The 12982-nt window shown below is 46.7% G+C and overlaps 1 protein-coding gene across 8 annotated transcripts in view; it reads left to right on the top strand.

Moving 5' to 3' along the window:
* SZT2 (SZT2 subunit of KICSTOR complex) overlaps positions 1–11910 on the top strand; it is a 2035845-nt gene extending 2023935 nt beyond the window's left edge. For all 8 annotated transcript variants that reach the window (XM_069642429.1, XM_069642432.1, XM_069642427.1 and 5 more), the window contains one exon: positions 11149–11910. In XM_069642429.1, coding sequence (XP_069498530.1) covers positions 11149–11292 — 144 coding nt within the window. In that variant the 3' untranslated portion in view covers positions 11293–11910. The remainder of the gene's footprint in view (positions 1–11148) is intronic.
* Positions 11911–12982: the final 1072 nt, after the last annotated feature.

Here is a 12982-nt window from a genome sequence, read left to right as displayed (position 1 = left end):
GCTCGGAGGAGCAGGAAAGCAATGAGCAAGCCCACAGGAGCAGGGCTGTAAGGTAGGGAGCCCAGAGGGAAAGGGCTTAGGACAGTGGAGTAAAGCAGGCTGCACGGCACGGAGCCCAGAAGGGCCGGGCAGCAAGGAGTGAGCCCTGGGGGGCAGGGCCGCTGACCGTAGAAGGCTGCAGAGGACTGTAGAGGGCTGCTAGGCTGAGAACCCAGCTGACAAAGGCTGTAGGTAGCAAGCAGCGGAGCGTGATCGGCTGCAAGTTAGGAAGCCCTGAGTACAAGGGCTGTTGGCAGCGGAGAGAAGCAGGCTGCGCGGCAAGGAGCCAGAAGGACCGGGCAGCAAGGAGTAAGCCCAGAGGAGCAGGGCCGATGACTGTAGAAGGCTGCAGGGGACTGTAAGCTGCAAGGTAGGGAGCCCAGAGGACAAGGACTGTAGGCAGCCGGAGTGAGGCAGGCTGCAGGGCAGGAGCCTGGAAGACCAGGGAGAAGGTAGCAGCTGAGTGTGATCGGCTGCAAGGCAGAAGACCGGAAGGGCAAAGGCGGAGGCTGGAAAGCAGCAGAGCGTGATCGGCTGCAATGCAGAGAGCCCGGCAGGTCACTGGATCCAAAGCAGGAGTAAGGAGGAACCGCATACAAAGATCCGTAGCTCGAAGCAAAAAAGGTGCTGGAAGGACTCTTAATGCAAGACACTGAGCCCCTGCAGGCAGCAGCTTTTATACCGCCCTGCCCAGCACAGAGGCAGGCTAATTGGTCACACCTGGATCAGCACACCTGCAGACAATCAGCCACCTCCCTCTCTGTTCCTGAGCTGGTGGAAGCAGAGCAGATCCCTAGGGCTTCTAGGGATTGTAGTTCTGAAGATGACGAATAGGAATAGCCAGGAATAGATGGTTATAGCCAAGTGCATTGTGGTAAGTGTAGTTTGTTGGGAAAAATAGAAAAGCACCAAAGTCTCGCAAATGGGAAATAAGGTCCATATTGATGTCCAATGTATGCGCCCATGGCGCAGGCATGACAATAGCATGCGCAGCGCCCGTTAGCTTCATATTCGTTTTCCACAATAGCTGATGCTTTGAGCAATCCCAGCACGCTTTGAGAAATCCCAGCACGCTTCAGATCCAGTGGAAACTGCGACACATTCTTCCCTGAAGACTGAGTCAAAAAAATGTGATTGCGTCGCTAAGATGCCTCTCCTCATCGAGTGCGTCTGTGGTGCCTGGGCGTGCAACATCGAACGGAAGACCGTGAGTCATTTCAGCCTATGACTGGTAAGGCTTTGAAAGAGTGTAATGGGAAATGAGCTTCAGGTAGTCCCCCTACTAAATCCCCTTCGACTACTTCGTCGTATAAACACTTGTCTGCCGAGTCGAGAAGTGACTCTCCTCAGCGTTCAGGAGTGGATCTCAGCACTCTTCATCTTTGTCGAAGAAAAAAGATGATGAAGAAAATGCGACACCTCCTCATCCGACTCATCTGTTGAAAGGAGTATTACGTGCCCAACCAAATCGCCAACTCCTGCTAAGTGGGAGTCATTCAGACAGGACATTTTAAAAATCTTTAAGAAGGAAGCCCGGCCCCCTCGAAAGAGAAGGATAAAATCCATTCACCTGTTGCGCCTGTTAAAGCAGACAAGGAAAGGGCTAAGGCAAACTCCTGCACGCCCTTGAGCCCGGGACATAAGCCATAAACCCTTTGAGAACCATTGAGGTCTCAACTCGACAAAAAAGTAATTGAAGACTCTATCGAGTCCGGGTTTGAGCCCCTCGAGGGATCGGTCGATGCCACAGTACTCGTGGACGACGACGACCTTTGGCGTCGAGGCCATCAACGCCCTTCCCCATGAAATCTTAATTACCCTCTAAGGAGGTTGAAAAATCATACAAACCTTTACGGAGAAAGGATTTTCTCAAATCCTTGTCTTCTATTTATGATGAAGAACACGAGCCTTCAGACCCAGGAACTCCTCCCTCTGGATCACAATTTGGTACACCTAACGTCCCAGAGGCCTTTCTCTCGTACGAAAATCTTCAATCTGCAAGTGGCATTGACACGTCACCTGAGCTTGAATTAGGCAAACCGGACTCGGCAATCATGCAGTTGCCTCTTATAGGCTACTTATGACTAAGGTGATATATTTTTCAGGCAGACCCTCACCCCCATTTCTATACAACGCACTTAATACCAAAGGGGTTTCTAAGCATGGATCCAGGATACAAACCTGTGTTGCTCTGCATCGTCTTGCTTCCAAGATGAGCGCGTTATCGCTGAGCTATACCACCCGTGACAGGACTTGACGGATATATCAGATAAACGTCCTCCAAAGGATCCTGTACTTCCTTTCCATATTGCCCTACAAAAAAGGGTAAAGGCAATATCGGAGGCTCCCAAATCTAGTCCAGCAGTGAATAAAAACCTCACCAAAAAGTGCTGACACTCCAGTGCGATCCTGAATATTTGTCAAAACATCCTACGCCAGACAGCCTGGTGGTTCAGGCAGCAACATCTACTTCGAAACAAGCGGCTTATCCAACAATTCTACCAGACCGGAATAAGCGCTTTGATGATTGGGCTAGAAAAGTGTTTTCTGCCGGGTGCATGGCTCTTAAGTCTGCAAATGCCACTTGCACATTAGCCAAATTTTATTTCCATGGAGGCTGGCAAATTCCTGAGGACACTTCCTGAATTTTGTAAGAGAAGGAAAGGAGGCTATGTGTGAGTCTACAATTAGGACTGGACTCTGCTGACAGCATCAGTAGGTCCATGACGGCGGGCACTGTGATGCACAGGTGTGTGGTTGAGGAAGTATGGATTTGCACCAGACGTGCAGTCTAGGCTCCTCAACATGCCATTTGACGGCACTCAGCTGTTTGGCAGCAAAGCTGACGAAAGCTTAGAGAAGCTGCAGACCTCAAAGGCGGCAGCCAAATCCCTTGGTGCCGCCTTGAGACAGCCATGCCATCTCACCCCAGTGGACCATTTTGGAGGGGGGGGGAAGGTCCTTTCACTTCTACTCAGTTGGAAAAGTGAGAGGACTGGCTAGTCAAAGGGGCTAGTCAAAAGGGCCAAAGAAGATTCCCTCTAAACAATTACAAGTGAGGAGTGCCAAGTCCACCCACGCAATGGCTACCTTACCATCAGCCACTGCTTCAGCTGCCTCAAAACCTCTCTGAGGCCTTAACCGATAAGACCCCGGTGTCAGGCAGACTCTCACAACATCTGCGGGATAATACTTTAAATGTGTGGGCATTGGAAACAGTAGTCCAGGGTCACTGTGTCCCCTTTTTAAAAAGGCCATAGGATCATCCACCGGGGATCCACTCATTCAAAGTTATGAAATGATGATTTGATATATGATATGATATGATAGTTTATTTATATAGCGCCTATACACAATGTGTTTCAAAGCGCTTCAAGCCAAGGGAGGGGACAAGGGAAAATACAATGACATTCTTACAGGCCATGAACAGTAAGGGTGTGAAATTAACTATCGTACTCGGCCTGACGACATTTCAGATAGTGCAAGAGCTAAGACATAGATAAGGAAGGGAGGGGGAGAGTGGCAAGGAAATGGAAACAGACAGGCGACTACCGTACTAGGCCTGCCAACATTTCTGGTAGAGCCGGAGTAAAACAAGAGGTGAGGGAGAGGGGTGCAGAAAAGTAGGGGAGGAACAAAACAAGCGACTATCGTACTAGGCCTGACGACATTTCAGATAGTGCTGGGGGAGAGGAGGGGGAAAAAACCAGTAAGGGGAGGGCGGGAGGAGACAGGCGAGGTTGCTATTATACTAGGTCCAGGGACAATTCTGATAGAGTAAGTGCATAGAAGAAAGTAAGGGGAGGAGATAGGAAAAGGGAGAAGGGAAAGGAGGAGAGAACAGAGAGTTAGCAGTTTGAAAAAATGGAGAAGCAAGAGGGGAGAGTGAATACAATTGCAGAAGTCAGTAGTAACACATAAAGTTGCAAGCTAGGATACAAGATGAAGATGGGAACAGCATGATTCAAGGCCACCATGAGTACAAGATGCAAAGGAAGTCCAGCATGAGAGTTGAGAAAGGGTGACGCACTGTGAATGAATGAAGTCCATAAAAGTCCTAGATCCACTTGCACCTGCTCCCCATCTACAAAGGAAAAGAGGCTGGAGAGCTCCTTAAGTAGGGAAAGAGAGTGGCAAGCAGGAAGGCACCAGGTGGGTGGGGCTTGCTAAGTGGTGAAAAAGAGCGGCAGGCAGGAAGGCACCAGGTGGTTGGGGCTTAGGCCAGGTGACCTAGATCCACTTGCACCTGCTCCCCATCTGCCAGATCTGTACCTTTTGCAGGAATCTTTGAGCCTGCTAGAGAAGGGTTCCAAAGAGCCAGTACCTGTGACGGACAGAAACATAGGGTGGTACTGTCCCTATTTGCTGATCCCCAACAAGGACAGAGGATTTAGACCCATCTTGGACTTGAGATGCTTGAACAATTCTCATGGTTCCCCTTTCTCAGATCATTCAGGATTGGATGGTGTCACTTTCATGTGCATATTCATCTTAAGCACAGAAGGTACCTGAGGTTCGCCATTGGTGTTTCTCTATCAGTTTCGAGTTCTGCCATTCAGGCTGGCCTCCGCCTGAGGGATTTCACCAAGTTAATGGCAGTGGTGGCAGCGAGTCTCAGGAGAGGGGGGATTCACGTCTACTCCTAAATGGATTGGCTGATCAGGGCTCGTTCTCCCGAACAGGCCGTGGAACATCTCAGTGTAACCTGCCACTCTCTCCACAGACGGGGCTTCTCCCTCAATTACAGGAAGTCCCACATGATAGAAAGGCTCCAATGCATCGGAGCATTCCTAGATGCATCCTTGGGAAAAGCCTCGCCATCCGAGGTGAGGGATGAACACATCCTGCAGATGGTCTCCAAATTCCAGAGTCCCCAGCGTCTTCCGGCCTTCGATTATTTAAGATTGCTCGGTCTCATTGCATCCTGCATTTTCCTGTTGCAGAGGCTCGCCTGAGAATGAGATCCATACAATGGGCCCCCAGGACACAGTGGTTTCAGTACTCGGACAAAATGTCAGTACTGAGTGGTGGACCTGCGACAACAACGTACTAAAAGGGGAACCTTTTTGGCAACCATGGCCAAAGATAATAGTAGTTAGAGATGCCTGACTCACGGAGTGGGGAACCCATGCCAACGATCTGACCAAAAACGGTTGTTGGTTTCCATCAGAGTCCAAATTACACATCAACCTTTTGGAGCGGAGCGCAATCAGACTAGCGCTGAAGGCCTTTCTGCCCTCTGTACGTGCAAAGTTTGTCCTGATAATGACAGACAACACAGTGACCAGGTAAAGGATACTTGGTGGCACTTTCAATCTTCAAGCGCACGTCAGAAGAAGTATCCTACTTCAAGATGCCATTAATCATACAATTCCTAAAGGGACTCACTAACGTGTTCCCTCCATCTCTATTTCAAGTTCTGATTTGGGACCTCAATCTTGTACTGAAATTCCTTATGTGCGCTCCTTTAGAGCCACTTCATTCGTGTCCTTTAAGGCTGTTGACCTTTAAAACCATCCTGTTTGTTCCATTAATATCAGCCCACAGGGTGGGCGAACTACAGGCCTTATCTTGTAAGCCTCCATATACTATTGTCTTTAAGGACAAGGTAGTTCTTAAATTCAAACAACTTTTCACTGAAAGTTGTATCAGACTTTCATTAATCCCAGAAAATTGTGTTTCCATCTTTTTATCCACCTCCACATCCTAGCAAGGATGAGGAAAGACTGCATAGACTTCATCCAAGACGAGCACTTAGCTTTTTGATTTCCAGGATGGCTAAGCTACGAAAGGATGACCAACTTTATGTTGCATACACTGGTCACAAGTTGGCACTATCTGTTGGGAAACAAACTTTGTCTAGATGGATCATATTGGGCATTACGGAACGCTACAGATTGATGAGAAAGATCCCCCAGAAGGCTTCAGGGCCCATTCCACAAGAGGCATGGCAAAATGTTCTGCTTTAAAGAGAGGGGTGTAGATGCATGATATTTTGCGGCAGCCACATGGTCTTCCATTCACACTTTACCAAAATATAACTGTCTGGACTCCTACTCAGGTGAAGGAGGAGGATTTCGTAATGCAGTTTTACATGCTGTCCATACCAATTCTTAATTTTGCATCGAAAAGTCTTACTCCCTATTTAAAGATGAGGAATACGTTAGAAGACAGTCCATTCGAAGAACCAGTTACTTACCCATGGTAATGTACTTAAGAGTGGATGTTCCCCGCACGTATTCCTAATCGCCCCTCCCAATCTACCCCCCATTACACCGTATGCTCTTTGAAGATTATATACTGGCTTCGACACAAATAATGCCGTTAATTGTGCTTGAGGGCGTAAAAACAGAACTGAAGCTAAGGGGCGCTGCGCATGCTATATGTATCAGTGATGACATTGACCTAGAGACGGAACCCTTGATGGACATCGAGTGAACTGCATTGACGCACAGCAACCTACACTGAAAAAATAATCTGAAGCAGCTAAACTGGAGAGGATATCTATCTAAAGATGACAAATACGTGGAAGGAACAGCCGATCGAAAGAACGTTTACCAGGGGTAAGTAACTTGTTCTTCTCATTTCCTCCATACTCCACTACTGCCTCTCAGTCTCTGATATGTTCTCGCAGTATACATAGTTCTCACACAGGTGTTGCAGACTACTCATTCACCTCTTTCAGCCTCTGCAATCTTCCCAACACTCTCAGTAGCCTGCATGCTGATCCTCAGCTCCTGTAGACTCTTCTTCCTCTCCAGCCACTTCAGATTTCCTGTTGCACTCACCATCCTCATCAGTCAAGGAGTGCTGTTTCCGTACTATGGTTAGGCCTAAATCCAGATCGTCTAGCTCCATGGAGCTTGTTTTGTTGGAGATGGGCTTGGATTTGTGAATATGCTATTTTACCTATGATCTTAAGCAAGAACAGGACCATGGTTATTGGTCGGTAGTTCGTGGGCACAGTCGGGTCCAGGGTAGTTTTTTTCTTTTAGAAGTGGGGTGACTCAAGCTTCTTTAATACTGGCCGGGACCATGTTCGTGTGAAAGGAAGCATTGACAAAATTGGTAATAATAGAGGTGAGGGTGGAAGCTCATAATTTAACTAAATGAGCTGGGATGTGATCCCCTGTGCAGTTGGGGGCTATTAGTTTGGAAATAGTGTTGGTCACTAGCTATTGGGTCACTGGGGTGAAGTGGAATAGTGGGTTAGCATTATCATTGGATTTTGTGAGGGTGTTATTAGGGGGAAGAAAATCAGCTAATAACTTTCTTTTAGTGATCATTTTCTTTTGCAGCAAAGCGATTTTGGAGGCTAGCACATCTTCAATGGTGGTGCACCATTCTTTGCTGGAGTTAGTTGGGGTGGTGACTGGGGTAGGGTTTTCCAACTCTCTGAGAAAAGAGAAAAGCTCTTTTGAGTCCGATGAGGCATTGCTAATGCGAGTGTTATATGCATTTGCTTTGCGAGTGATCATTGCTGCTTTGTATGTTTTGTTTGTAGCTTTAAAGGCATTGGCGTAGTCTGTAGTGGGAGTTTTATAATAATAATAATATTATGATTATAATAATTATGGATGTGTTCAAGAGATCATTTAGTTCGCCTTCGTGATACTAGCTCGTTGTTGAACCAGAAGAAAGTTCTTTTATCAGCACATCGCGTTTTAGTTAAGGATACTACCGAATCAATAGTGTAGGTGAGGCACTTGTGGTAGGTGTCTGCAAGGAGGCATGGCTTATCGCTTGTGGCCAAATTAATTGCTAAGGCTCTGCTAAGGGTAGGGGCTAAATTCTCAACTATGAGCTTGCGAATGTCTCGGGAGGATAGCTCAGCTGCAGCGTGTGCGCCTTGGAAGCAAGATCACACGGAGCAACACAGGTTCGATCCCCGGGTCCGCGCTTAGAAACTGCTGGGTATTAAGTGCGTTATAAATAACCTATGCTTTCATATCATATCTAATGTTTCTAGTTTCATAAGTAACCATTATCTTAGTTTTAGGAGAGCATATCTCGTTGCAAGTAAGGGTGAAATTTACACAGTGGTGGTCCGTCCAATCAAGGGGTGTGATTGACTCAATAACTAACGTAGCGTTAAGTGAGAGTATCCAATCCAGTGTTCTGCCCTTAATGTGGGTGGGGGCACTCACAAGTTGTGTGAAATTCATAACTTTAAATGCAGTGTGAAGGGCTTCTGCTTTGTGGTCTTGATTGTCAATGAAGCCTTGATTAAGGTCACCAAGGATAATGCATTTAGTATTTTTGGTTTGATGAGTCTGAGTAGGTATTGGTATTGGGTGATCTGTAAATCACCACGAGGTTGATAGTTTTTTTCTGGTTAGTAGCGAATTTGGCTACGAGGAGTTCGTAACCTTCTATATCTTCAAGAGGGCAAGACTTTAATTGTAAATTAGTCTTCGCTATGATGGCTACACCATCTCCTTGAGTATGAGATCTGTCAGTCTTAAGGATGATGTAATCTGGTGGGATGGCGAGAGCTAGAGGTGGTCCCAATGCTTGGTGGAGCCAGAATTCTGTGATTACTAGGAGGTCCCATTGTTGTTCAATAATGAGGTCATGTATCTCAATGGCGTGGGCTCCTAGTGACCAGACATTAAGGGCTCCTTTAAAGTTAACTAGAGGCTTGATTTCGGGTGCAGTGGTGGTAGTCAGGATCTGAGGAGCTGGTGGATTGTTTGGTAATCGCTGCCCCTGGTGTCTTTTGATATTTATTATGAGGGCGGGGGTTAGGCTTAGACTGTTTGGGCATAGCGAAGGCTGAATTGTAATGGCGAGGGCATACTTTGGTATGTGATCTTAGACAACAAAGTCTAGTATTGCCCTGGATAGGGTAAGAATGTGAGCCATCCCTAGCATTTAGCATGTATTTGGAAGCCGTCATGTATGAGATGGTAGTGGGCTCTGGATTATTAAGGCTTCTAGTAGCACTAGGGGTGTTTGCATAGTCCTGAATGGGTGGAAATGGTGAGGTGGAGGGTAGGAATGGAGTGGGGCAGGGGATGGGATGATGCCGGTAGCATCCTAGTCTTGTGAGGCCATTTCTATAGCTGATGAAGGGGCTACCTGTACAAAGTAGACAGTTTTGTACAACACAGAATGGGAACATGGTAGCGAGTAACCAGCCTAACATGACTATATTCTCTATAGGAATGTGACTGAGGCAGTCCTAAGGCACATGGATTAGCAGAGGCCACTTATATGAATAATCCCCTACACATTGCTACGAGCATGGTTTGGAGTTAATCAATATGGCATTTAATTTTGTCGAGAGGCAGCGTGAATACAGTGCATTACTCATTTAGTATGGTGCATAGTTCACATTAGTGTAACAATCAAGCTAACGTACTGTGTTTAGGAGTGAACAGTTGACGTGAGGGTACCGTTGAGATAACTAATTGCTTGATAGTATGACACACTATATTTCGAATTAGCGTCTGTGGTAACCTGCACATGGATATTATGGCACATCACATTTCATGCAAGCATGGATACTGCAGCGCAATAGATTTCAGATTTGCATGGATAATGCGGCGCAATAGATTTCAGATTTGCATGGATAATGCGGCGCAATAGATTTCAGATTTGCATGGATAATGCGGCACAATAGATTACAAATTAGCATGGATAATGCGGCGCAATAGATTACAAATTAGCATCAGTGGTACCATGTGTATAACTGACATGGCCACGAAAGGAAGAGGATACTCAATGGTTGTGAGGACCCCCTAACAAAATTCCAGGCTATGGTGAGTTAGAGGGAAAGGCTATCAGGGCACGGTCCTACCGGCCAGCGAGTCAATGCAGTCCGAAGGGGTGCATAAGATAGGTTGGGCTGATTACACATCAACAATGGGCAGTGTTTCATAAAATAGTATCGTCAAGAATTTGGGCTTTCTCAATAATCTAGAGGTGCCGGTAGATAGCAGTGGGCAACGTAATTGAGGGTTCACCTGCTGATCAAGCATGTCAACCTGATTCAGACTGAAAAGTTTGCAGCAGACTGTGAGCCGGTGGTCGGAGAGTAGGTCGAATTCAATGGTGGGTAGCCTCATAGGTGACGCTGTGCACCATATGCAATAGGTCACAGCGGTTTGGGCATTACGGTAAGTGACAAATAGTGAGTTAAGACACTGAGGATGCTTACAGGACCTCGCGATGGGGCGGCAAAATGCTAGGACTTGCACTTGTGTCTAGATCTGGATGAGGGACACACTTGGTGAGGGAGATAAGGGACTGCCGCAGGCTGCAACACAATGATTCCAATTGGATGAAATAAAGCAGGTTACTTGGCAACCAAGGCAACAGCCTCGGTTCCATGCCGCGTTGCGCTGGCCATTTTGAAATCCGACAATGGCTCAGCGGCAGCGTGACAAATGATAAAATGAACAAAGATGCTATATTAGGGGTTGTAGGAATCGAATAAATACACAGCAGGTCTCCCCCTGTGTATGTAACGCTGGATGCTGATTTGCACGCAGGTCCAGTGCCATAAAGATATCACAATGCAGGTGCTGGAATTCTATCTGTTTGAGTTTGCTGCTCCTTCAAGAGGGGAGAAAGGCTCCTTGTTTCTTGTACTGCTTTATGCCTCTACCCTAGCAGGCTCAATATTTTTCTTTGGCACTTCCAGTCTCTCCCTGTCACTGCCAGCACCTGCTTTCCTGTGTAGGCTCAGCAGATCGCACAGTCCTCTCCCATCTCCTACATGTCACATTCCCCTTTCCCAATCCCTGATTGCCACTTTCAAGCCCTCCACACTCACCTTCTAACCCTCTTCTCACAAGTCTTCAATGGTTCATCATCTGTAGTCTCTGTGACCTCTGAATCCCCTTAAACTTCTTTTCTTCCTTGCAGATTGCAGACACCCCCATGCTCCTCTCCTTTCCCCTGCAGTCCTGCTGTTGCCCTCTCTTATTCCATGTGACCTTAGTCTGGCTGTTCAACCGGTCCCACCCTTTGCAAGCTATTCTTCTCCCAACTCTTGCCTTCCTCTCACTGGACAGGCATCTCATCCTTTTCAGCTGCTTCCATCACTACCTGTGTCCTCCTTTGTGCCCCTCAATGATGCTGTATTTTGTTCTTTTTTGGCAGAGCCTGCTGGTCGTGTTCCGGGAGCCATTCCCTGAGCAGCCCCTCAATGGAGAAAGTCCCTTGCCACAGCTGGTGTCCACCTACCATCACTTGGAGTCTGTGATCAACGCTGCCTGCTTTAACCTGTGGACGTGCCTGCTTTAGGCCTTGCTTCAGTTTCTTTGCAGAAGCTCAGGGAGCCGCTCCCTCTGTCACTTGCAGGGTCATGTTAATCTTCTCGCTGCACGAAGCAGAACAAATGGTGAAGCCTAGAAGAGGTTCAGCTTCATGTGGACAATAGGTCGCTGCATTCCTACTGAAGCCATTCTCTAACGACCCAAAATATCAAGATCCTACAAAGATGAGAATGGCTGGGTGTCTATCGGCACATGGCCCCCTGACAGCACTACCTGGGCCCAGTAATCCACCATGCCTGATGGACACATCGCTTAGCTTTAAAGCACCGAGGATGCTGAGCACTGGCTTTGTTGAGCCACCAAATGCACAAGACTCCTCTATGCATTCGTTTATGTACGCAATCTGGTGCCATCCTGCCATTGAGCAACGCTGCTCAATGTAACCATGACACGGGTGAAATGGTATTCTAATAAGTACAAGAAGAGGACGCCACTGAAAAGTGGGTGATGGAGAAATTTTAGACGATGCCTTTGCTACTTTTGTTAATTTGTAATTTTTGAAATGATGAGCTGGATTTGTAAGGTCTTTAAGAGCAAGAGGGCTGATTTTATGATGATGTATATTTAATAAAGAAATCTAAAGCTATCTGAATTTTGCTCTGTTTCTTCATTGCATCTGGCAGGCGGCATTTCTGTCACCTCATACAGACCACCCTCAGCACTACCGAGAGAATCGCCAGCGGCTTCTTCTAAGACACAAACGTTGCACTAAATGCTAACGTGATCTAATAGAGTTACAAGGCGAGCAAACCGTCTAGTAGCGCAACACGACTTTCAGGATCAGTATGGATTGTAAGTACATAGGCTTTACATCTGACTCAGTAAGGCTGCGTCTGCTAGAGACCGGCTTTCGTTTCAGATTTAACATTGTTGTGAGCAGAGATCAATGCCGATTTCCTCTAGAGGAATTTTTGACACCCATAGGCTGTCTATGCATCCAGTGCTGCTTTGGCCCTTTTGCTAGCAATGCCATGCTTTCTATGTACCAACCAGGACAACGCCATTATCAGCATGTGTTTTATTTAGTTCATGAAATCCAATTGCTGGAGATGATTTTGTTTGTTTTATAGCAGCAAGTAAATCTAGTCATCTGGGCTGTCACAAAGTAACTATTTTCCTAGAAGGATTATTTGCAAGTTGCATTCTAGGTGTCAGCTACTGGTATTGCTTTGCATGGCTTGACGGTTGGTAGTGCTTTACTATGACATTAACCCAGCAATTACTTGTCAGTCTCCCTTCTAGGATATAGACTCTATACTGCCTTACAAACAAATCTCCCTTCATCACCTAGATGCTTGATTTCTATTAGCGAGGTAAAGTTGACCTTCAGTCGCAACTAATGGTTGGCATTTACCTTCTGTTTTATTGCTTTTTCTGTGTCGTCAGCAGTGAATTTTTTAAAATTATTTTTATCATGGTCTACAGAATCGCTCAAACTTCTCCGAAGTACCGCTGTCATTTGCTGCTCAGGCTCCTATGCTCATCTCTAGCTACTGTGGAGTAGCTGCCCTCGTCCTCAACATTTCAACTGCTTCCAGCACCATCTTCCAGACCGTTCGCTCCACAGATCTTGGAAATATTGTAGGAATGATTGGAAGTGCTATGCCAAGTCCAATCCTTTCCATAAGATGGAATTCCCAACAGTAGAACTGGAGCCA

This window comes from Ambystoma mexicanum, chromosome 1q, assembly GCF_040938575.1.
Source record: "Ambystoma mexicanum isolate Mex_15411 chromosome 1q, UKY_AmexF1_1, whole genome shotgun sequence".
Lineage (NCBI taxonomy): Eukaryota > Metazoa > Chordata > Amphibia > Caudata > Ambystomatidae > Ambystoma > Ambystoma mexicanum.
The sequence above is the reverse complement of the archived record's forward strand: the minus strand, read 5'-3'. Positions and strand labels throughout refer to the sequence as shown.